General features: G+C 36.0%; 2 protein-coding genes across 2 annotated transcripts in view; one reads left to right on the plus strand and one right to left on the minus strand.

Annotated features, from left to right (window-relative positions):
* The window catches only part of LOC142338501 (CAAX prenyl protease 1 homolog), a 447,656-nt gene extending 422,720 nt beyond the window's left edge, over positions 1-24,936 (minus strand). The window contains exon 1 of the mRNA XM_075388286.1: positions 24,914-24,936. The gene's annotated coding sequence lies outside the window, so the exon portion shown is untranslated. The remainder of the gene's footprint in view (positions 1-24,913) is intronic.
* The window catches only part of LOC142338493 (calpain-15-like), a 28,704-nt gene that overhangs the window by 1,075 nt on the left and 825 nt on the right, over positions 1-26,804 (plus strand). Inside the window, exons 2-3 of the mRNA XM_075388275.1 lie at positions 13,629-13,854; positions 18,774-20,101. Of these exons, the coding sequence (XP_075244390.1) occupies positions 13,629-13,854; positions 18,774-20,101 (1,554 nt within the window). The remainder of the gene's footprint in view (positions 1-13,628; positions 13,855-18,773; positions 20,102-26,804) is intronic.

Consider the following 26,804-nt stretch of genomic DNA (forward strand, 5'->3'; position numbering starts at 1 on the left):
CGAAGTGGAGTATTGGTTTTCTTAAGGTTTTTTTAAAACCGGAAGTATCATTCGCTCAGACAGCGTTTTGACCTAAAAGCGGAAGAGTAAAATTGCCGTGTAAACTCATTTTTTATGAGCGAGGAAATTTTTTATCATGCGCTTCAATCAGTGATTGAGTTTTTGACTTTCAAAAGTGCGTTTAGCAGTTTTTCGTCCAATTAGCCCAGTTTTTTGCTTATAATTTATTTTTTTATAGAAATAATTTTTGATGGAAGTTGTATTATTATGTAAACTCTGAAATTGATACCACAGTGCTTTTGAGAGTCTAATAAAGCGTTTCAATTACTAAATGAGCACATATTGCCCAGTTTTAAAAAGTTATTGGCTTGTTTAAATTACTTCATTTTTAGATCTTAAAACGATTTTTTTTTGAAATTTACAAAATCGGTGCATATGGCAATTTAGCTTCGATACTACATGCATCAATGCCGCCTTAGACAGAGAGAGAGAGAGAGATGGAGGGAGGGAGGGAGAGGGAGAGGGAGGGAGACTTTCAAATAAAAGTCATTGAATTTCATTTCTATTTAGTATATACAAAGCTCGTACGCGTGGGGCAATTGCAACAAACAAACCATGGACATCGGAAACAGGTATTGAAACATGGAATAATGGATCCAAAATGATGAGCAAAAAATTGTTGATCTTCAAGTTGCCATCATCGATTATCCAATGACTATAGAAAAACTTGATCGTGTTAATGAACCGTTCGTAGAAAGATCCAGGGGGCTACTTTACTTTTGAGTTTGAACTTGTTTCTCCTTATACTCGTCACACCAAGAGAAAACTTCATTATTATCACAGAAGTCGCTCAATAGCTTCCTTCGGGCCAAGGGAATGAACAGTCGGCAGTCCTCAACATGGATTCGAAAGACTATCGGTAGAATTTTGTTTGAGAGGAGAGTCCAAGTAGTTTCTTGAACTCCCGTAAACCCATCTCAAGCACTTCTCTTGGGTTTTAACGAAAGCCCTGAGGTCTGCTAGGGAGAAGACACAGATTTGAGAACCATAGAAGAGTATTGGAACAAAATAGGTGTCGTAGAGCTTGTACTTGATATTTGATGTAGTGCTCCAAGTTATATTGTATTCTTAAGCTTTCAGAAAGCTCTGCGGCTGTTGGTTACTTTACATTGAGTGTGCCTTTTAACTTTCTTTTGACATAAACTCCGAGATACTTCACGCGCTTGTGTTGCCAAATTGTGATATTGGCGTACTCTAACATTGGCTCGACAGTCCCAAAAGAAATAGATCAGCTATTTTTCGCGTTGACTAACATCCCGTTTGCTGGATTCGAATTGCAGAAACGTACATGATCATCATTGAATTTCAAGGAGCTGAATACCAGTTTCGCTGGATCAGAAAATAACCACATGATACTGTCCAAAAGAATACACGGCAGACCGTTGATAATATTCAAGACGAGCAGGGGCCTAAATACTGAACCCTAGGACACGCCACTCAAAACTCTTGTGTATATCGAAGAAAAACAATTGATTCGTACTGCTTGAAATCTTCCGAAGAGGTAGCTTTAAATGAAGGAAACATAATTCGTGTCCAGACCAATTTTTTGCAGTTTCACTAGTAGAACGGAATGTGGCACACAATCGAAGGCTTTCTCGTAATCGAAGTATATCGAGAAGAGTAAGTCTCCTTGTTGAGATAGAGGTAGTCTCTTCGATAGTCCGTTCTGGAAGTCGCCGTGCGTCTCATAAGTGCAAGTGGTGCTGCTAAGAATTACTTGAAGAATGTCAGAGTCGCTAAATGAACCACAGAAATCATTGAAGAAAATAAGACTTTGGCTGTCATCTGGTTTCCTTGTTTCGTATGACTTCGTGTTGAAATTCGAAGCAAAGAAATCATTAAAAGCATTTGCAACTTCAATCCATGAACCGAGTTTCTGTGCACCGGAAAGCATTGGATGCATTGGACTTTTTCCTTGAAGCTTCCGATGAGTTTGAGGCAAGAATCAAGGCTGGAAGTAACTTTACCAGATATGTAGAGCACTTTGTCCAATTCCCAAAGATTTTTCAAAGGTGTCCTCAAGGTTGCGCACATCATGACCGGAATGATACTTTCTCTTGCTAGTTGCCAGTTTATTCAAAGTATGGTGTGAGTAGTAAGTTGGCAGGGACCCCCTTCTTCTGGTTACACTTCAAAATGACTGCGTATTTTGGAGCGTATAGCGTGAGGTATTTTTGTTCTATAGAATTGTACACATGTTTGAACGATTTTGACCTTATTTTTGGCTAGTTTTTCTCAGTTTTTTTGCTTGTCTTTTCGATTTAATTACTAGAAAGACTTGTGCACTTTCGGGGATCTTAATAGTTGAAAGATCTTGTGGCGTTCAGTGTTTGAAACCTTACACAAGAGTTTCTCATAAGTGCAATTCCGATCTTTGAACTATCTTTCTTCTTTTTAATCTCTAGAGGAGGATATTATATATGTTAAATAAGGAAATGTAATTGTTTTCTATTTCTTTTAAAAACTTGATTAACTTTCAAAAATCAAGATCTAGTCTGTTTTTTCGGGTGTTTTTGTCTCAGCCCTTTTTCTCAGCATTCTAGTGTATCTGTCTATCATTTTCTTGAGACCAATAGTTATGATCAAGTATTCTCTTATCAGTTGTTACAAATAATGATTTTAGCGTTTTTCGTTGCTTTTAGTTTTGATTGCAGTTGATTTCATTTGACAGTTGGGCACTGAGAATTTCTTTGAAATGCCGTTTAAACTTTTTGGCTGGTATTTACTGTCTACGAATTTTATTCGGGTCTGAGTTTGATCTCAAACGAATTTTTTCCTGTGACTTTTTTATTGATTCTTTTGCCTTTTTGTTGATTAATTCGAATATTTTCAACCATTTTGCTGATTTTTAGGCTTTTCGCATTTTTTGGCCCATTGTTTTATTGAATATATTGGTAATTGCATTAAAGCGTCATGACTGTATGACTGTAGGCTCTTTTTACTATGAAGCATGCAAGTTTCTTTCGCTTCAAAGTGTTGTCTCTTTCGAAGCAAGTTTATTAAAACAATATTACATTTTTTTCGTTTCAAAGGATTTTGAGCTCGTTACGGCTTGGTTGATGTTTTGTGGTTGGATTACTTGTTTTCATTGCCTGAATTAACTGTTTTCGTTTGTATATGTACTTTTACTACATGAAATATACATTGAATTTTCCTAATTGTTATGTTGATGCTTTTTACAAGGATATTGGCTTTTCGAAAATCCAGTTTTTTTGGCGGATTTGATATAAGTCCTTGCCGGAATTCTTCCGGCTATGTTTTTGTTTTTTTTACAAGTAGTTTTTTCATGCGGCATTTTGACATAGAAGCAAAAGGAGAAAAGTTTTCATATCGAATAGGTTTTTTCTAAGCGAGAGAAGTTAATTGATCATGGGCTGCGTTTAGTGAATGAGTTTTTGACTATAAAAATTGTTCGAGAGACTGACGCACATTGCTGAACGTATTTGGTCGTTTTTTCGTCAATTTGACTCAATTTTTTTGTTTGTAACTTGGTTTTGTGTGGAAATAGTTTTGATCGATGCTGCATTAATGCGTATCTTTTTGAAACTGACACCGCAAAGTTTAGCTCAGCCTAATAATTCTTTTCTGGTGTAAAATGGGCAAATGTTTCAACTTTTTAGTTAGTTTTCAAGTTTTCCCCCCTTAATTGCTTCATTTTTTGATCTGCTAGAGGATTTTTCTGAAAAATCAGTCTATATGGAAGCGTGTTTTTAAATCAATTTTTGCATTGAACAACTCTTTTGGACGTGGGGTCTTTTTTGTTTTATGAAATTGTGCACATAAACCTTTTTTTTTTATTTTCGTCCATTTTTTAAAAATTTTTAATTCTAAAACATTTTTGTGCACATCCAGTGGTTTATTTTTGCGTTTTGACAAACGGATTTTTTTCTGACGTTTAATATTTTAAATTCAACAATTTTTTGATTTTTATTTTCACTTCATTTTCATATATAATTTTGACCATTTTTTTATATCATAATTTCTTAAATCTCTAATCTTTCCTCACTTTTTTGTTTAGACTGAAGGATGGCTGTGCCATGATTTTGGTACTATTTTTGACAAAAGTTTTGGTACTATTTTTTGATCTATAATGTAAAACAGGATGAAATAGTCAATGCTTCATGTGGAAATTAAGTGTTTTGGTCAAAAGGCTGAATGAATTAAAGAGCGGAATGAACAGAGATTGGTTTTCTGTTCATTTTATTTATTTAGGAAGAGCGAGAAAGGTGTGCAAAAATTTTCGCTAAGCAAGTAAATTTTTTGATCATGTGCGCATTTTTTTAAAGCAGTTTTCAAGTTTTAACTCCCATTTTTCTATCAAAATTTTTTCCTACAATTATCTAAACTATTTCTGTTGCGTTTGGAAGCAGTTTTATCATCTGAAGTAAATGTTACACTAACAGTGTATTTCCAGATGTTTTACCAGTTTTTGTTTTCAAGATTTTCTAGCAATTTTTTATTCCGTTTTTGATAGCATTTGTGGTGCCGTGTGGTTGAAATCAGTTGTTCTAGCAGTTTTGATGGCCTTTTATTTTGTTTATTTGATTATTTTTAAATGTTTTGAAGAAAGTTGGATAAATTTGAGCAGTTTTTTACGACTGATGTACGATTTGTATGGTTTTGTCTCTCTTCCAATCTTGCACTTCTCGCTGCAGTTTTTCTAGGTCAATTCTTAGTTAAGAGTTATTCTTTAGGTGTTGCTACTATGAGGTGACACTCGAAGTCTAGACGTGGCACTTTTGCTCTAAACCCAATTACACAATTTTCTTCAGGTTTTTTTCTTGACAGTTTCCAATATTCGCGTTGATATTTTTCTCCTGCCTTTTGTATGATGGCCGATCTATCCGAAGCTATAAAATGTCTTTGCTGAATAGTTTTTGGGAAGAATTTTGAAATGTGTACAGGACACTTTCCACTTACATAAATGAAACAGTTTTCTGTCAGGTTTTTTGTCCTTTCAATATTTAATTTAGTTCTCCGTGAATTATTTGGTAGGTGTCTGATGTACAAGAGAACTTAACTAGCGTTTTCTCAGATTAATGGTTTAGAAATTGCATCTTGTATTTGTAGAGATCTTTTTAGAATTTTTTTTCTCCGTCATCTGCTTTCCCTTTCCTCGAGTTTCTCTTTACCAAACCCTTTCTTGTCAATTGCCATTTTTTTGCAATTTACCTGTTTTGCAGAGTCTTTTACCAGCAGCTTTTTGGGGTCGCAACTTAAATAAAGTTTTATTAGATGGTGATTTAGTTTCTGTCAGTTTTCTCATGATATTTTGCACGTTGTTTCAGAATGCTTAGCATGATTATGTACAATATGAATTAGGAGGGCGAGGATGGTAACTTTTCTACTTCGAATTGTTTCCAGAATTTTGCACATTTTTTATGAATTCTTTTTTCTGACTCTTCTAGGCTAGTATCATCCTTCGCACGTTCTGCTAAAAATGTTTTTAAGCAGCAGTTGCTCAGCGAAGCAGTTCAAAGTGAACAGAATCAGTGCCGAAAAAAAAAATCAAAATAGGAAACGCGATGAAATTATCAAGCCCAATTTTAGATGCCCGATACTTGAACTTCGCTACTATCAGTCTCAGTTACCATATCTATTGCTTATTGGTTTCCATAGTGCCTACTGTCTCTTGTTTTCTTTGGTTTTTTTTACCTAGATTTTTTGTTGAAGAAAGCCAAAGTCTCGAAATCGTTAAAACCCAAAAGGATCTTAGGTTAAACATGTCATCGAACTTATCCGTGACTGAAAACTGCAGAAAAAGAGTTAATAATGGCCGGAGATTCTTCTATGCACTACAGAGAAACAGCTCACTCATCGCAAACATGCCAACCAAGCTATATGCTTTTTTTGGTAATGTTGCACTAGTACTTTCCTATGCATTTCGGGTGTGGTACCCCTCCAAACGTGAGCCCAAGGCTCTCGAGAGTACAGAAAACATCCACTAATTGGACAGATAAGTTCAACGGACAACTACAAAGCAAGAATCACACGAATCAACATACTCCCCATATCCATGTACATAAAACTACATGATCTTCTGTTTCTTCTCTGTCAAATAAAAACTACGAGTTCGACGATAACCAACTTCAAATCAACCGAAACGAGGCAAAGCAAAGAATTGGAAGCTTCGAGAAACAGACTGCGTTAGCATTTTCTCACTTTTTATTAGGCTCAACAATTAGTGCTGTCGGGGCAACAGTAGCATAAGATGATGAAGTTACACTAAATTGAATGGAATTACCGTATCGATAGAATTTGCTCTTGACAAAAAAGTTTATTGTAGAGTTTTTAGTACCATTTTCTTAAATTACCTGAAAATCTAGAAATAAAAATACGAAGCATCTCTAATTTTTTGGAACAATCCTGGAGAAAATATCAGTTCAGACATTTTTGAGCTCATACAAAACTGTCAAAAACAAACAAAAACACAGACCTCCAACATTTCGCAAATTTTCCGTCAGATTTACTGCTTGGGCGTTTGGATCTAGAAAAATTTCGAATAGATTTCTCCAAGATATTTTTGATGATCGAGACAAACGGAGATGATCGAGCAGCACCTTTATAGCTTTTGGTGCGCTTAGTGCAAGTTCTGGAACTGCATGTTCATTTGGCAGTATCTTTGGTGGATTCGGATGCAGCAGTTGTAATCGAGATGACTTTATGACGCCTTAAAAAATTGAACGGATGGAAGTCAAAAGCGATATTGAAGAGAAATTCCTCATTTTCTCACCGCAACTGAAGGACAACGAATCAAGGAAAGAACAGATAATAAACATACATCAATACGCTAGGTGACAGAAAGATGCCATCAATGCAATCCTATCAAGTTCTCGTAAACTTATGGCTTCTACTCTTTTGTTCACTTGATCAAAAATTTGAATTACAATTCAATATGACAAGTTCACTGTTAGCACTCAACGGTGAAATAAAAAGCCATAGAATTGCAAAATCTGCCAACACATGACAATTCTGGGTGAAGTCACTACCATGAGAAAAATTGCGAATAGGTTTCTCAAAACATTTTTGATGATTGAGACAAGCGGAAAGGAGAAACGAGCAGCACGTTTATGGCTTGCGCATATGACTCTTGTAGTGAAAGTTGTCTTGAACCAAATCTGGAGTCAGTTGCAACTCACCAAACCAAAGGCAATCACAAACTAACATTGGCATGTCCACCATACCATAATTAAACATAGTGTGAAGGAAGACTTCTCACTAATGTTGTTGTTAGTGAATTTGGTATGATTTTCTAACTTGCAATACCATTTGCATCCGAGTCTACTGCAGTGATTTCGAGAGCAATAACTATTGCGATGCCCACGGATATGCGTCTGAGTATGCAACGGAAGCTTGGTATGTTCCGATAACTGATTGCACGAGAATTGCTTTTTTCTCTCAGTCAGAAATAGATGCGTTTATAAGATAGAGCAGCTCTTCTACGTATGCAGAAATGGATTCTCCTTGGAGACCGCCAAGGTGCTCCTTGAAGAGACTTGCCGAAGGGCTCCAAGTTTTGGAAATCATTTTTACTGCTTTGCATAACTGCAATATGAACAAGGTTCAGCGTACAGTGGAAGAAAGTGCTAAGTAAGAATCTATGAAAGGTCGAGTGGCTGAAAACCAGCAAAGGGTCATTTTGATATGTTCACGAATGAAATCCGTAACAATGATAATTTGAGTAGGAAAAATTTGCCAGCTTACAAAACCTGTGTGATTGTATTCAATGTGGGACACTAAGATTGAAATAAACTTTGAATTCGGGGCTCATATCTTTTATGATACAGCGCTTCCATTGGCGTTAATTTAACGGATCCGTTGCACCTTTTGACAGATTCCACCTCTAAATGAAATGCCACATATTTCTACTATATTTCAAGCACGCGAGAAATGATTGAGAGAGTCCAACTTAGGCTAGAAAGTTTACCGGGTTAGCTTAACAAATGGTTTCAAAAACTGTTGAAATTAACATTTTTTTTGATACAATTTAACCTTGAATGTTTGTGCACCGAATACAAAAAAGGCAATAACCAATGCTGATAATCATTTGAAGGCAGAAGGTGATGGCGAGACCACTATTACTGGTTACATCTGCAGAAATGCAGATACTGAAATTACAAAATGAGGAGTTCATGTTAAGACATTTCGTACTAAACAAGATGTTAAACGAAAGAGTTATGCCAATGGCGTTGAAGTACGAAGAAACCAATAGCTATACAGCCATCTCACTCTTCGAACAGATCGCTCTCCGATTTAGGAACAACTAGTCTGATTAAAGCTGAAGAATTTAGGCACCTTTTTTATATCGGCAGAGGGCACATACTTTTATAAGATGTTCTTATATAGAAATGCAAATTTATATAGAAGCGCAGTGTCGTGGACAAATTGCAATCTTCAAAATTAATCGATGAATAAATAGTTTGTAAATCTTTGCTAATTTTCTATGGTCTTATGGTTGGATGAAATATTCGTTACCTTACTTACTTGAAAAGGAAAGGCATGAGAGAGATAGAGAGAGTAAAGTGATAATTGAAAGTTAAGAAGATGTAACGGTTGTTTTTGATATTTTTTACACAAGTTTGACTTCTGACAAGTTAGTATTTGCTTAACTTGAATTTAAACTGGAGTTCTCGCGGAGTCACTTCGGTTCGATTGTTTTACTATCAAGTTTGATTAATTGGTTTTCAACTATTAGTAACTTCTCAAGAATCTTTTTTCCTCAATTTTGCTATTGATTTAATTTTATCATTTTAATGAATTTTTGTAAGATTTTATTAAGATAAGAAACTAACAAAGAACCAAATAGTGTTGGACTGAATTCGTAAGTTGATGACCGTTGTTTTGAACCCATCGGTACGATTGCTAATTCTGCAATTTGAGAAAGAGTATTAGAGTGTTCTTCAAATCAATAATTTTGAGAGTAAAATTAAAGTTAAAGGCCTGAAATTGTTCTACGTGTTCTACATCTGATAGCGATGGAAATAGAGCCAGAAAAATTTGAGAAATTGTTTTGAAAATCGAATTTCTGAGTGAATGATAGTTTTTGTAGAAGTGAAATTTTTCGATGCTCAAGTTTTTTCATGCTTAATTTGTCTGGGTTTGAGGCAAATTGCAAAATTTTTGAGAATTTTTCTGTTTGTTTAATGTCTGCTGAAGCATATGGAAAACTAAGTAAATTTGATTTTTTCTTAAATTGATTTTGTTTTTAATTGCTCTCAAACGAACTTTGAGGCAAATTTTATACATGTATGTGTTCTTTTTAATGCAATAAGATAAAATGGGATGGCTTGACCATTTTGTTCCAGAACATTTTGGTTGCATTTCTCGCGGACTTAAATTGCTCTTATTCAGAAATAAAATTTGTTGATAAAATGAAAGCGAATCTAAAGGAATCTGTAAAAAAAGCCCTGATAGCCAAGTTATTAATGGTTGAGTCTATTGCGGCGTAGGTCGGGGCTTCGAATCCGTCCTCAGTTTTTGCATTCATAAAAATTATCTAGGCTGCAGAACCCTCTGAATTAATTGCGCCGCCTACCGTTCGAGAGGAATTAATCCGATGGCAATCGGTTTTTGTTTGACCTCTTTGTCTTATGTACCCAATTTGAAATCGGTTTCAAATTAGCTCTGTGTGTATTCCCGCGGAAGAAAAACATCTTCCAGAATTGTGTATTTGTTTACTGCGTGGAAGCATTTGGCGTGAGAGTTCGCCGTATATTCTTGATCTGCGTGATAGAATTTTACCTTTTCCCTGCCAGTTCTTTTAGCTACCTTAGTTTATTCTCATTACAGTTAAACATTTGGCGTGAGATTTCTCAGCATCTCTTTGAGTGAATAATTTCCCCGCCCCTTATCGGGCTTTTCCCCCTGTCCCACCGCCTTCTGAGCCACATTGCAATATTTTTCTGCAGCGATGCAATCCACCTACAAATGTGAATTGTGTAAAAGTGCAAATATATATATACGTTCATCATGCTTGCTTAAGAATCACGAATTGTTCAAATTTACTAGGATTGATTTTCTGGTCGTGTAAGACATGCTCGCCAAGCTTTGCTGCTGAGCTATCAGTCTTTGACAGAATGTCAGCTTTGGAGAAGAAAATGAAATGTGTCAATTCACTACTCCGCGATGTTGCTCCGCTTTGAAATGAAGTGGCTTTGCTTAGAAATCCAGCCTTTCCCTTCACGAACGCGGCTAAAACCGGACTTCACCGGAATATCATTGATAGCTCTTCAAGCTCTCAAAGCATTCCCGGCAGCAAAAGACAAAAAGCTGAAGAATTCGTTTTGGGAACCTACCCAAAGAAAACTATGGTCTTCTAAGGAATTGAAGACGGCAACAAACACGAGTTCGTCGATATTATCAGATGTCAAAGAACCTCGTAGGCGACGGCAAATCTTTGTGGGAAAACTAAGCCTCCTTTTATTTACAACATTGTTGTAACAGTACTGTGCTATAAACGATGTTGATCTTACATCCGTCAGATTTCTAAACCTGAGTCACTGCTTAAATCATTCGACTGTGTCTTTAAGTTCGATGATGAAAAATTTGAATCACCCGATTTCTGGCCCGAAGTGTTACAGTTTCAAGATCTTATCTAAACAATACTGCACTTGAATGGCTATATTGTGTTGATCAAAAATGACTAAAAATAAGAAGCTCCTTTTTTCGGAAAAAAACTTGGCTCAATTTTTTCCTACACAAAGCGAGTTTTGTTTGGAATAAGACAAAAGAATTAAGTGCCATTCTAGGATTAAACGAAATTTATATTGGAGTGTGTGTGGAATCTTGGATAAATAATACATCTCGTGACAATTTCCTACTCCAACAATGTTATCCACGTGGATTTAATTTTAGAGTGCCCCAAGACTCAATAAAAGAGGTGGAGGAATCTGCACTTTTTTACAGATCTGGCCCTCCATTCAAAGATTTTGGAAGTTTTTTGTCTAATTTTTTTGAGTGCGATTTCATTATACTTAAAGCTGAAAGAAAAACTTTACTATTAATCGCTGTTTATCGAACTCCTAGAGGTAATGTCAAATCTTTAATTCAGAACTTCACCCAATTCTTTGAGGAAAAAAGGTTGCTTCAAGACAAAATTCTTCGGTTAGGTGATCTGAATATCTGTTTGAAGACAACCAATGATGCCTCAACTCTATGGAGTTTGCTTATGGAAGACTTCAGCTTAGTTTAGCACTTAGAAAGTGAAACTCATAAAAGAGAAGGGCTTTTTGATTATGTCATATCCTCTAAAAATATGTCATTGGGTTTACAACAAATTCTTTCCTTGCAATTCAGATCATTCAGTAACTTGTTCCTGGTTGAACAATTTTTTTGTTAGTAAGCCTTCACAACAATTTGTTTACAGAAATTGGAGAAAGTTCAACCCTGAGTTTTATGTAGCTGTTCTAAATTTTTCAAAGGAAAATCACCCGGCAGATGTTGACAGTGCTTGGAATAATTATCTAGCAACAGAGGAAACAGTTTTGGAGACTCTTATTCCGCATAAGACAAGACGCTGACAACTTAGATGTCCGTTTTTGACGACGAACTTTTGAATCTGAGGAGGAAGAAAAAGTCAGAGCGTGCTCTTCGAAAGGCGGAGAACATTGACTTAAAATCCGCCGATGAAATAAACTCAAAACTTATTTTCAGAAAAATGGGTCTACCGGCAGAAATTTGATTTATTGAAATCTCTTTTAGGCAAAGAAGAACGGCAGTTGCCAAGATAAGAAAGCAAACAAGCTCTAGCCTCCGAAATCAACTTCTTCATAGCAAAAATTAAACACATTCTTGCATGAATTGATTCAAGCAAGTCTCTTGGAAACCAATGCATAAGACGGAGTAGGTTGAGTTTTTTGGCGCAATTATCTCTTAATGGCTTGAAAATTGATTTCAGAATCCTCTTGGAGTACGTCTGCGCTCGACAGAAACGTGATGCCGTAGTTGAATTATTTGGTAATTCTTTCCTGTCCGTGCTGTTGAACCTTAGAAATTCCTGCCTAGATAATGGAGTTTTTCCACAGGCTTCGAAAACAGTGATTTTAAAACCCTACATTGAAAAATTTAATCTCGACTGTCAAGACTTAGCGCGAATTATCGTCCTATATCAAATCTAATCTCTATCTCGAAATTATTAGAAAGAGCTGTGTTACTCCAACGGAGAGATCATCTTGAAAATAGCAATATTTTATGCAAGTTTCTAAGTGCTTATAGAAAGTTTTTCTCAACTGAAACAGCACTCCTGAAAGTAACCAACGACGTTATGCTAAACTAAGAATTGAGAAAAAGCACGCTTTACATTGGCCTTGATTTAGCAGCCGCAGTTGATACAATTAACCATGATATACTTCTGTCTGTTCTTGAAAATAGTATACGAATGGGGCATCGTGTTCTCAGCTTTATCAGGAGCTACATTAGTGGTAGATCACAAAAAGTTTTGTTTTATGACAATTTTACTTCAATGCAGTCAGTTAAAAGTGGTGTTCCGCAGGGTTCTGTATTAGGCCCTCTTCTCTTTACTTGCTATCTGTTACCATTAGAGCTTATATTTGTGAAGCTCAACATGAGTTATGATTTTCATGCTGATGACTTGGTTTGTTTTGTCTACACCAACAACAATGACTCGATTCAATATTCCCCACTCTGCAAAAATGGTTTAATGGTGCTAAACACAAAGAAAACAGAATTTATGAAAATTCGTGGAAGAGCTGCTCCGTGGTCTGTGATATTCAGCTGCCAATGGATCCTAATTTTTCGAATAGTGTGAAGTTTTTGGGTTTTGTTTCAGATGATAAACTCTCTCTTTCCAAGCCAGTTATTTCATTTTGACCAAGTTGTTACTATTTCTTTCGTAATGTCTACTCCACCAGAGACTCACGTTTTAATTCTCACTAGGTTTCACTATTGTAATTCGCTTCCTTAGGGGTTGCCCGACGTTCTCCTTCCGAAACTACTACTGATTTTGAACTGTGCATGCAGATTAATTTTTAGACTATCACCTGGCACCCCAATTTCGGATTTTATTAGACAGTTGCAGTAGTTACCTGTACGAAAACGCATTCTGTTCACAATTTTTCTGATAGGTCGTCTTCCGGTTCACCATCCGCAGAGGTTTCCAGACTATCTTGACTCGCTGGCATCTCGAAATGGCTAAGTAACAAGATCTTAATATTTTTACAATTTTCAAACTGCAGCTTTGAAGACAGCTCTTGGAAAAAGATCATTCAGTTTTGCAGTCCCTCACGAATGGTGTCGACTTCCTTTTGAGATAAAATTTTTACCAAACGAAAACGCCTTCAGAAAGAAGCTAAGAAGTTTTTTGTTCTAAGAAATCTATTGTACAGCACTTTTGAGTATGTAATTAGTGCTTAAACCGATAATAAAAATAATAATATCAATGTTTTAGCAAATATTTAGTTTCTTGATGAAATTTTAGGTATTAGTTTAGGAAAATTACTTGATTAGCATAAACTGGAAGACTATTTAGATCGTATTTAGGTCTAGTTTTGGTTTTTCATTGATTCAGTTCAGCTAAATTTTTTGGAAGTTTTCAGGAAGTGCTTTTTCAGACGGGTCACAGACTCCTCGTTTCCAGAGGCAGAAAAGTCGACTCGGCAGTGAATGGAGAATTAACGATATCAAAAATGCGACACAGGACATTCACGACGTTGTTAAGATGTGCAAGTTGGCCGGCACCAAGTTTGTGGACGATTCCTTCCCTCCGAGTCCGAAGAGTCTGTATTTCAACGGTGTTCATGCGATGAGATCTTACCGCCAGAATGAAGAAGTTCAAAGGTATGAATACTTTTTGGTTAAGCAGGCAGCTTCAGTGTAAAGAGCATCCAGAACTCACATCGCGAGCGTTTGATGCCAGCACATTAATTAGAGCAAAGTTAAAAAATTAATTAATGCAGGTTACGGTAAATCAAACACGCGGGATCGTCAATGTGCGAACGCACGTAATGTTCCGACCCCCAGTATTTCTCAATAAGGCTGGAGCGTGAAATTTGAAACTGTAGAAATTCCAAAAGAAATGATGGCAAAAAACTAGAAAAAGATGGCATTTATTGAAATCACTATCTGGAGTACGGTAAAAACAGAACAGAAAAGATATTGTGAAGTGAACAAAATGTACAAATATACTTCAAGGCGTAATATTTTCAAGTTTTTATCGCAACGGTAATAAATAAATTTTTGGTTTTTAAATGATAATGGTACTGCTCAATGATAAAGTTTCTCTTTAAACCACAAGACAGTACAAATTCGTTTTCTGCGTCCCTCGCTTAATGTTCTAAATTTCGTAAAGATATAGGTTAACATCAAAGTTTGAGAAAAACAACGTACAGGTGGATTATAATGAAGTTGTCCATATCCGACTATCAACTCTCCCTATTTTTATTATCACCTGGAGGTACTAGAATCGGGGGAAATTTAAATACAGTTTAGTATCTTGCGAAACAAAAAGCCGCAAAAAATATGAAAAATTTCCTCTGTACAACTCTTACATGTCAGCTATATTAAAATGATAACCGCAAAAAGACTTTACTCATTGAAAATTTACAAATGAAAGAAGACTGCCTTTTCATGGTCTCCAAATGTTTGATTTCGATGCCAAAATCAGTTATGCAATTAACTGAAAAGTGTGGAAATAGCCAAATCGACCTAGCAAAAGAGCAATAGAATAGTATCTGTGTTTCTGTTATTCTATCTTCTGAGTTTCCAATGCACTTAGAAGACCAACTTTACGAATGGCTAGCAAATAATCTTAAGACAGGAAAATGAAAAAAACAAAGAAAATAATTTAAATTTGAGGAAAATTGTAAAGTTGATAAATATTAACCTCAAAGTTTGTAGCAATTATATTAGTCCTGTTGTCTTGCGTGACCGATTTGTCCAGATTATTCGCTGGACCAATTTTTGCTTTGACCCTTCTCTTCCTCAAAAACGGCATAAGCAGATAAAGCGCGGAAGGCATTAAGTGGCTGAGCAGCTCTCTCAGCGCTACGCCTTGCTAGTTTTCAAGTACTCGATTCACCGAAGCTGTTTTTGAGGAAACAGTTTCATGGCGTGAAGGGCGATTCTTAATCTTAAAAGGTTGACCCTCTCAGTCACCCTAAGCCCCCCCCCCCCAACACTCCCCTGGTCACCCTCCCCACGTTGGAGTTCAGAAAATAGTAGAAAACTGCCAAAATTTGTTCTAACTGGCGTCAAGATTCTAATTGTAATGATCTTTTTAAAGTAAAGTAGGAAATGCGATAGAAAACGAAAGTCTGAGTAAAGTTGTTCTCCAACTAATTGACTACTTTCTAAGGCGTCAAAAAACGATTTAGACGTGTCTTGTAATGCAGACTACCAAAATTGTTAATGGTTCCGACCCCACTTGTGGGGGAGGAACTATATACTCAAATAGGTTTTTTTCAGACAATTTTGGCCGATCGATATATTCATCGTTGAGAAATGTAAGTGGTAGCATTGAAAATCTAGTCCAGCGTAGAATTCGAAACAAAAAAAGATTTTTTCGAAACAAGTAATTGCTGTGTTTTTTTTGGCTTCGACTCTGAGTTTTCGTAATTTTAAATGAAATTTTGATTTTCTTTTAAATGTTTTACTAAATTTTTTGGAGTCCTATGCCATTGACTCGTTGATTAAAAGTGCAATAGCTTTTCTAATAAGCATTAATTGAACCTATTTAGAGCTTTCAGTGGACAGCTAATGACTGTAAGACTACAAATCATTTTTCGAGAAATTTTTTTTAACATCAACCGATCATAAACCTTTTTTCGTGAATTGTAAGTCAGTCTCAATAGACAGGGGACCCTTCCTTTCTACTGCAACAAAAATTAATTTGGTTAGAATTTTATCTGTTAACTATTTGGGTCATGACTTCTAGTTCTATGCCACAAGTTTTCCAAAAATTAAAAAAATTTTTTTTGGATATTTTCTTATTGGTTCCTCTTGAAATCTTATCACATTATCCTGATATTGAAATCTCCATTGGATTAGAGAAGACGTTCACTGGATCTTGGATAAAGTTTCAGAGAAAAACTTGGTTTAAATGGCTTCGACGCTTTCTTCTCGCACTTTTCTACTGAGTTTTTGGTTTTTGCCTGTATCTGTTGTTGTTTCCATAGTCATAAGACCTATTGTGACGTCTTATTGATGGCCTATGCCAAATATCCTCATACTCAAATTGAGGCATATGCTCTAATTGAGCGTATTTAGTGAATTCTGTTGAAAGCTCTTGAATTTAATGGCTGTTAACACTTAAAAATCTTTCAAATTTTTTTTGAAAATTAACCAAGATTATTTTCGTGAACTGCAAAGTCTCAGTAAGGATTGGACCCCTTTTTATTAATTTAATCAAAATCAATCTCTTTAGGTGTTTCATCTTCTAACTATTAGTGTTATGACTTCGATGCACGAGTTTTCGTAATTTTTTTTGATTTTTGGAGATTTTTATTTGGTCATTTGGTTTTCTTTTGGAATCTTGACAGATTATCCTAATATAGATAGTTGCATTGGCTTGGAGATGATTTTCCATGGATCATTTTTTTTTATTGGAAAATACTTATGGTTTAAATCGCTTCGACACTTACTACTTGCACTTTTCTACTTAATTTTAAGATTTTGCCTGTATTTCTTGTTGTTTTCTTTATCTATGACTTTTTGTAATGTCATATTGATGAATTATGAATAGCAAACGTCCTTGTTGTCTCATCGAGGCATAACTTAGCGTATTTATAAGCTTCCGTTGAAAGCTATTGAATTTAATGACGTTGATACTACGGGTTTTCTCAAACATTTCGTGGTTTTAATGTATTTGTTCATGTTTATTGATTTTTTGGAGTCAAGTTGTTAAAAAGAAGAACCCCATTGCTGTTAAAGATTAATTGAAAGTAGAAAAGCTCCGACTGAAAAGATCCTTTTTTTAACGGCTTCGACACTTCTCGCTCAATTTGTTTTTGAATTTGCTGTTTTTTGCTTTTGTTTCATTCTTCAGTTAGCGGTAAAAAGCTGACCAGTCCCCTTAGCTTGTTTTTGTGAATTGATTGTTTGGTGTTACCCGAAGCAGTCAGTTTACTGCGAATAGTCTTAAAAATTATCGTCAACTTATAATTTAATCTCATCATTGAGAGGTTCCATACAATTCCTTTTAATTTAAAAATTAACGTTTTTACTGATATTATGACGTAACTGATGTTCTGTATGTTGGCCAATGTGCGTTTCTATAAAAGTTTTGTGAGTGGTATTTTTTTGTTTCTTTTTCTCTTCCTTTAGCACGATCGCCTTATAACAGATCCCAATGATTTTCAAATGTGGCCCAATTGAACCTATTTATTCGTTCAGTATATTTTTAGCTGAATTAGTAGAAATAGAAATTGAAATAAAAATACTTAATGTTCAGATAATAGCTAATGATTTTAATGGCTTCACTAATTTGTGTTTTCGCAATGTTTGTAATTTGTTCTTCGTATTTTTTTTATTTTTTTTGCATCTTTAGTCCGTTTCTATGGCTTAGTCTAACCAAAGACAGGTGCGATTGGTTTCATTATGACTTTTTATTAAATTTATCAAGAATTTTTTCGTTAAAGCTAATTATTTTTAAGACTTATCTAGTCTCATTAACCCCATCTGATGTGTAGTCAGAAAATTAAACTTAAGTAGCCAGTATTTTGTCTGATTGTAATTTTACGTTGTTACTAGGTGCCTTTAAATTAAGATATTGAGTTTTTGCCGTTAAATTTTTTTTTTTGGCTTTTTTGGTTGTTTTTTTCTAGACTTTTTAATGACAGATCTTGTTGTAATGAGGCATGGCATTAATTTATTCAATTATCATCTTGGTTGTTTAACACTTTTGTAAAACTCAAACATCTATTTTTGATTATCTCTTTGTCAAAAATGTAATTCAAAAGACAGTTAAGTCAAAAATGTAGATGTGCGCGGGTCGGAACATCATGTGCAAACGCACATTAACGAGCCTCCTTGTTAAGTATATGTTGGAACACAAATCTTACTCGCCCCAAGGACTAAGTACCCTGACACGAGACGAAGGCGGACTAGCTTTTAATTATGTTCTAACTTATTCAAAGATTTATAGGGTAAAATTTGAGGCTCTTTTTTTAAACACCTGAGATTGCGTCAAAATTTTGCAAATGCGAGAGGGCTCATACATATTGTACTCAGCGAGCAAATTTGTACAAGGCGAGCGAACAAAAACTTTGGAGGGCGACAAGAAATGCCCAAAAATGTAGATATATGCACAATAAAAAGTAGTTTTATTGCGTACATATTTTTAGCGCGTGTTCTTAAAACTCAATTGAAAACTCTTCGACTAAGTTCAATTGCCTGGACACATGATGCACTAGTTGTTACACTAGATTTGAAATTTCATTATAGATCATCAATGTTTCGTTATAAGTAATAAATCTGTTGCCTGATAACCAAAGTTAAGTGTTCTTACTTGTTTGGTTGAACGAGAACTTGGAAAGATTTTTGAAGTTATTTTGCCGCCAATACACACGTTTTTGAGAAAAAATACTTAAAGATTTTTTGGAATTGAATCTTTTACGGCAACCTTTGCTATAAAATTAAAATGGCTCGCTAAATAATAAAGTACCTTTTCTTCTTCAGTTTTTGTATTAAATTTCAATGGTGCAAAGAGGAAACCTCTTCAAGAAGTTTCTAAGTTACGCACGTACAATATTTTGTTTCAGAAGAGACGAAAACGTTTACAATTGGAGAAGGCCTGGAGAGTTTAAAGAGAGCGAGAGGTGCAACCTTCAATGGACAGTGTTTCGAAATCCCAAAGGCTCCGACATTATACAGGGACTTCTCGGAAACTGTTGGTTGCTAAGCTCACTGGCAGTTCTTGCTGAAAAACCCGACTTTTTACAGCAAATGTTCCCTGTTGCTGAGTATAGCCCTACAGGTGTCTATGAAGTGCGGTTGTGTCGAGAGGGTACCTGGATGTTAGTCATGGTTGACGATATGCTACCTTGTGACAAAGCAGGTCGATTACTCTACTCTGACTGTCGTCGTCGCCAGCTTTGGGTGCCGCTTGTGGAAAAGGCATGTGCAAAGTTGTTTGGAAGTTACGAAGCATTGGTTGCTGGAAAGTGTCTGGAAGGTCTTTCGTTATTGACTGGCGCGCCTTGTGAAACCATATCGCTGAAGAAATCGAAGTACGAGGAAGACCCCGATCATGATATTGTTTGGGCCAAGCTTCTAAGTGCAATGCAAGCTGGACATATCATGGCTGCCTCGTGTGGGAGTGGTTATATGAATGTTGATAAACAAGTATTCCTATCTATGGGACTGCAGTCACACCATGCTTACTCAATTTTGGATGTCAGATTGGTGCAAAATACGAGATTGGTACGATTACGGAATCCTTGGGGTAAATTTTCGTGGAAAGGAGCCTGGTCTGATGACTCGCCAGAAATGAAAAGTAATGGAATGCGTGAAAAACTCAATGGATATGGTGCTGGAGAAGGAATTTTTTGGATTGATTACAAGAATTTTATTACATTTTACGATAGCGTTGACTTGTGTAGACTGAATCATGACTGGAATTTGGCAAGAATCAATGGAGCTCTTCCGTCACTAGCGACGACAATGCAGCACATGGGCATACTAACCGTATTTGCGCCTACTGAAGTTGTAGTAACGGCGTTTCAGAAGAACAATCGCCAGAAGAACATGATCAGATGTCTAGACTTGGCCGTATTGGTGATCAGATGCAATGATCAGAATTTTTCTCCGATCAAGCTGACAACGTATAGCAAGCGGCAACTGAGATCTTTCGTCAGTTGTAGTTATGTATATGAACCCGGAGTTTATTTAGTGGTGCCAATTGCTTTCAATCATTACAACTGTGATCAAAGCATTCCTACAAAGCAGAAAATCAAAAGTGACATGCCTGCTTTCACAATAACATTCCATTCTATGTCTCCAGTGTCTGTAGATAGATTTTTTATGGGCTCTTACACATTGGCGGACAGTCTCTGGTATACACTTCAGGAAACGGGGCAAAGACAGGAGAGTTAGTATCTTTGACCACTTTAAACCAGAAAAATGGGTTGAAAAGTGAACATTTGAAAACATTTGAAAACGTCCCGAGGACCATGTCCAAATTAGGGTCTGTTTGATTTCCTAGAGTCCTTATTTCAAGTAGCTGGTATCTCATCTGTTTCGGGCGTTTCTAAGTTCAACCCAAATTCTACAATTTAGTGGTATAAAATAAGAGGAGCAGTTATGAGTGGACTTTTGTTGGGGGTTGTTGGGGAGTTTGCTATCGTGTGTTCATGAGACGGAAAAGTTATTTTTGGACAGCTCTAAGGTAATGAAATAAGTGGCTGCATTCAATTTGCCAAATGTGATCTGAATAAATCATTGCACTTTTTCTTGCATTAGGTTAACCCTGTTGCATTTCTTCCAGCATTCTGTGGGCAATCTTTTGATCTGTTTCATTTGATATTAGGTAATATGTTCCCACATCACTTGTTATTTAAAGATTTAAGCACTTTGAAGAAAGAAAGAAAGAAAGAATTTATTTCTTTGATCAAGTACCAAATAAGTAACAGCAAGTACAAAAATAAACGTAAATATTGACTCGTACAAACATGATCAAAGTGGACAGGCAACGGGTATTTAAACCCACACGCCCTGCCCTTAGAGACTCTGTAAACTAGGCAGTAGGACTATTTCAACAAAGAAGTTCCTATGATAACAAAAACAGAAAAATGAAGAAATGGAAAAAAAATTTAAAAATTTTAAAATATTTTTGCTACATTCAACAAAAATCAACAGCAGCCTAATTAAAGCTCAAAACTCGTTAAACCTACTGGAGGCATAAATCAGGCCTCCAAAATTTTTCGGTTTAAAAAAATGTTTATTAAGTTTTTCAGAAGCAATTTTAGCCGGAAAAATTCAAAAATTTTTGAAAAATTGCGATAACTCGGAAACCAGAAGGAATTGAGAGCTCATATTTTTTCAAAGAAATCCCATCCCCAAAGCAGATGTCTGATAGCATTTATCCAAGGCGTCTTTCTTTAGGAATTTTCTAGAAAAATTATTCAAAGATGTATTTCACTATATCATCATTATTAACCAAAAATGTATCCTTAAATTTATGATAAAAACTTTTTATAACTTTTTCATTTGATCCAATAATATTGTAGGGAAGAACATCGGCTTTACTCAATGTATTAAAGAGCTTCGAGGCTCTGAATTTAACTGATCGTTTTTCAATCATTCGCTTACAAGACGGTTCCATTGGTAATGTTTTTGATGCACTTCGCGTAGGTCTCGATGGCGAAAACGAGAACAAAGAATTAAGGTAACTTTCACGATGTAATCCACTTAATGACTTCAAAACTAGCTTGAATAACTCGTATATATGAAGCTGGTAGATGTTAAGTAAATTATTTTTAACAAAGATGTCATTAGCACTGTCTGATTTTTTTCTAAAATAAATGAGTCTAAGTATTTTCTTTTGTAAATTGTAAATGGGCAACAGGTTGCTATAGCTGCTGCACCCATAGACCAGTATGCCATATTGGATAATAGAACTTACGTTCGTTTTATAATAATCAATAAGCTGGTTACGCGGGGCATAATGCCTAAGTTTTGAAATAATACCACAATGTTTAGAGAGTCTCGATTTCAGCACCGATAAATGAGAGACAAAGGAAAATTTGAAGTCAACTAAAATGCCGAGATATTTACATACGGGCTCAATGGAAATGTACTTGTTATCAATATCAAACCTATTTTCGCTTGACTTCAAATTCAATTGGATGGTCTTATTAATATTCAAACAAAGTTTATTAGCGTCCAGCCAGTGTTTAACATTATCAATTTCACTTTGCACTTCCTCGCAGGACTTATTAAGAAACGTAAGATTTGTATCATCTGCAAAAAGGAGGACTTGAGCATGTTTACAATGAAGTGGTAGGTCATTTATGTAGATAAGAAAAAGCAGGGGGCCTAGTATAGACCCTTGCGGTACTCCATGTTGTACTTTCAACCATTGCGAGGAAATGCAATTGACTTCTACTCTCTGCATTCGGCTCCCGAGATAAGATTTGAACCAACACAAAACATTACCTCTTATTCCATATCTTTCTAATTTATAAAGTAAAATTGTGTGATCAAGTGTATCAAACGCCTTCCGTAGATCCAAAAAAAACAGCTTATGTTCTTAACATTCCAGTTTTCCCTTATTTTCTCCGTTAACTCAACTAAAGCATCGATGGTACTATGCTTATTTCGGAAGCCGAATTGACAGGGTGAGAGGAGCCCGAATCGCTCAAAAAAGTTGTATAACCTTGTATACATAGCACGTTCAAAAATTTTACTCCATACATTTAAAAGTGAAATAGGGCGGTAGTTATTTTCTTCTAACTTACTGCCTTCTTTGTGTAGAGGAAGTATCTTTGCGTTCTTGAGCGATTCGGGGAAGAAGCCATGAGAGAAGGAACAATTAATAATGTGTGTCATGAAGCGAACCGTAACAGGGGCTGATAATTTAATTATTACATTACTTAAGCCATCATCACCAGATGATGCTTTGTGAGCCAAGCTATCAGTGAGCTCCTCAACTTCAAACGTTGAGACCGGGTATAAATATAGAGACTTGTCATTGTCTGGAATGGGAATAGGAGGCACGTTATTGATCGACTGACGAATTTTATTAGGTACATTGACAAAATATTGATTGAACTTTTCTGCCACGTCACCGAGAGAGGGTAACTGGTTCGCTTCATAAGAGGATAGAATAGGAATATTTTTTGAGTGCGTACTTCTGCCACTGATTTCTTTAAGTAAATGATAAGTTTGCTTTGAATCACCAATGCAAGACTTAAACTTATCTGCATAGTAAGATTTTTTTGATTTTTTGTATGCGTTTTCGAAATTTTTACGCTGAATTTTGAAATTCGCCAGATAATCTTGTTTATTGGGGTTATTTTTCCTTTTTTATGAGCTTTGTTACGCTTGGTTTTAAGATTTTTCAAGGAATTTGTCAACCATTTAGGTTTGTTATTTGATTTGATTTCCTTTTCATTTTGCATTGGGGCAAACTTATCAAAGACCTTAATAAAACTCGAGTTAAAGATTTCAAAAGCAAGGCTTGGATCACGACTACTTAATATTTCATTTTCCCTGAGACTCAGGTGTTCTTGGAGTTCATGCAGGAAGAGCTGTCTCCGAGATTCATCATGAATAAATTTTGTATTTCGAAATTTACACTGAGCGTCAGTCTGATCGAGGTCGTTGACCAACCAACTAGCTAGAATAGGATGATGATCTGCGATGTTTTGATGCAACAGGATATTTGATTTAAATGAAGGAATATTTTGATAGAGGAAATGATCTAAGCAGGTTGATGAATGATCAGTCTCTCTAGTTGGACGATCCGAACTATCGAACAGACTGAAGCCGTTTGCATTTATAATATCGACGTAGTTACTGCTTATCAAATTCTGAGATTTTGTATCGATGTTAAAATCCCCGCATATTATAAAAGGCATTGTGGCAGAAGTATTACCTTGCAGATATTCATCAAGTAACTCAATGAACTGGTTTTTGTTAGTTCTAGGTTTACTGTAAACCACCAAAGTTTTAAATGTGTATGATTGGCTGTTGATTTCAACACATATTGCCGCCTCGAATGGAGTTTGCAAGGTTTTTTTTATCGTCGCACTCTCATGGACTTGAATCATCACCCCTCCGCCGTACTTGTTACGATTTTTCACCTCAATGTTCGAGTATCCAGGCAAGCGAAAATTAGAAGTATCATCATCATCATCTAAGTGTGTCTCTGTAAGGCATATGACTTTGGGAAGTGATTCAAGTTCATATATAAAAGATTCCAATTCCAGCAGTTTGTTCCTGATTGAGCGGATGTTTAAATGCAAAATAGATATTATCTGGGTGGGTTTAGATGTAGAGGGTTTATCACGGGACGGTAGGGGTTTATGGAGGGGTTCAAGAGACTTGTGAGTTATTGTTTGCGGGAAAAACCCCATTGAAACAGGCCAGAACGTCAGAGAGGGGGTAGTTGAGCACTGAGCCACCTTCATACAACCCGAAAATTTTATAAACTCTAGTGTCGTTGTTCCACATGTAGTGCAGTACGCCTTCACGCACCCAGGCACTTTTGATGCGGTTGTCAGTTTTCATAACATTCAAGAAGTTCAATCTGGGTCTGGTGATATCCTCGACCACACTTATATATTTCATGTCGTCCACCTCTGCTAGCTTCTTTTTCTTCTTCAGAAGGTCCAGTTTTGCCACCCTTCTATTGAACTTCACAATGATAGGATTGCGTTTTCCAGGCAGGCGATGAGCAATTGAAATGTCTGAGGCCTCAACAACTGACTCGACTCGATCAATGACTTCCAGTACTTTGTCAATAGTCTCAGTGTACTCTTCACGTGTTTTGCCCTCGTCCATTTTCAGATTGAAAATTTTTACATTATCTCGCCTGTTGTACGACTCGTGCACATCACTTTCCGACAGTGTTTTGAAGTAGCATCTATTTTCGAGGTCAACCATTTCTGTCTGGACTTGTTGTCCAAGGGAATCTTGGACAGCACGTGCGATTGATGCTTCAAGTTGCTGTTGCATTTGAGCCATGATGTCCGGAATGGCATTTCTATTGGCATTTTGAATAATAGCTTCTAGGTTGGCGTCGGGGTTTTCGGTTACAGGACTCAATTCCGTACAGCCTCGCTTGGGCCCTTTTGCAACCGGAGTTCTTCCCAGATAGCTCAAAGGAGGAGGGATAGTTTGATACGCTTGGCTGTGGCTGTTTTGGTGTCCATTTGTCATCATCATTGCCAATATGAAACTATTTAATAAGTTTATCACAACAATGAAGGCTTTTTTAATAGTGTTGGCCATTTTCGATTTGTTCCGAGGAACTTATGTGCTCAACAGGGTTTCTTGTTCTGTCAATTTTGGTCGATATATTTCACGTAGAAAGGTCGGAGAGAAGCTCGCGCGTAGGATGTTTTAATTGGAGGTTTTTTTGGATTTCGTTTTCGGGGATTTATTGAGGTTTATAGTTTTGGTTTAATGTTTTGCTCAAATTTTGTTCTGTTTTGCAAATGTTAGCTAAAATATGTTAGCACAGCGATGTTTAATTCTTTTTTTGGGATGACAAAGCCTTTCTGGACCTCTTGGTGTGACTTTTTCTGCCTAATATTTCGCTGATTTTTGAGAAAAATTTAGCCTTTTTGATGAAAAATTTAGACTTTTTGATAAATAATGGCACAATTTCAGAAATCTTAAACTATTTTTTCCATAATTCTTGAAAATATTGCCCTAAACATTGTTGAGATAGATTTTCTAAACTACAATAGAGACGGGCTGCCACTATTTAGCCGAGGGATCGTAATTACAGTTCCGCTGGTTTTTTGCTAAATTATATTATATTTAAATTTCAATTTATATTTGCATCTATTGTGCGGAGGCACATTACAGGGCCTCCTTGTTGGACCTCCAATCATTAAATGACGCCATGCCCATTTTACAGTCAGAAATGTATAATAAAATAATATTGCTCCAAAAATGTAAAAAGTGACCGACATTTAAAAACTAATGGATTTTCCTAGTGAAATGGTCAATGGTAAAACTGTTTTTGAATTTTAAGTTAACAAATAATTGGGCAATCATTTTTGATGCCAACCATTTTAATTTAATACCACGAAAGACCCATTTTTGTTCAGAAATCGTATGTATTTAAAACACAATCGTTTTTTTTTTTTGAAAATGACAGTTTTTCTTAACAGAGATGTATTCTGATGCAGAAATATGAGATCTTACGACATGCTGCCTTTTCCTTGGAGCCATTACCACAAAAATGTTTTAAAAATTTCCCGTTTATTGCAAGCGACATTTTCAACGAGAATGTTGACTCCATTTTCCTGGCCGATAGAAAGTGATTTATCGATAGTTAAAAATAGTTGTCCAATCGCTCTTGAACTTTGAGATTCAGGATGCATGGGGAAAGATCTTGATTGGTTACCATCTTTCCATAAGCTACAATGGGAAGATGTCTCATCAGTGACTCATCTTAGATTACTGCTTAAAAAGTATCAATCTTTAATGATTAATTACTCTCGAGCGAAGTTCGTAGCCATTATTGTAAACGTGTCGGTCTTTTTTAATGCAAATTTTTGGCTTGACCATTTTGCGCTTTTCATTTTGCGCTAGAACATTCTTTGACTGCTCAATTGACTTTTTCACGCTTTCGTTCTTCAATTTTGAGTGATCTCTATTACTCTCACTCCTTAGTAAAGCTTGTTGCTAAAATAAGATCGATTGCAGCATAGCAGCAGGAAGGGCGTGATAGCCGAGTGGTTGGTGCTTCTGTTGATGGAGGTGGAGGTCAATAGTTCGAATCCCGGTGTGGTCAACTATTTTTTTCACCCATAAAGAAAAACAATGGTTTTTATGGGTACATTTTGATAGTATTGATACCAAGGATGTAAACATGTGTTCGGGAGGGTTTTTGTTGAGCAACCAAAAATTTTGGAAGGCTAAAATTACAAAGTGTGCCTGAAATGAGGTATGCTGAACTCCTCATTTTGGTGGGAAAATTTGTCAGCACATCATTTGTGGGGTTTGGAGAAAAGTAAAATGAGACTTAAGTGCTTTGGAGAGGTCAAAGCCGTAAAAGTTGGCGAAAGGAGCGAAGTTTTTGTTGTCTATTCGCTGCCCTATAGCTTGACCACAAA

Source organism: Convolutriloba macropyga, chromosome 1 (assembly GCF_964194025.1).
Source record: "Convolutriloba macropyga chromosome 1, txConMacr16.3, whole genome shotgun sequence".
Classification (NCBI taxonomy): Eukaryota; Metazoa; Xenacoelomorpha; order Acoela; family Convolutidae; genus Convolutriloba; species Convolutriloba macropyga.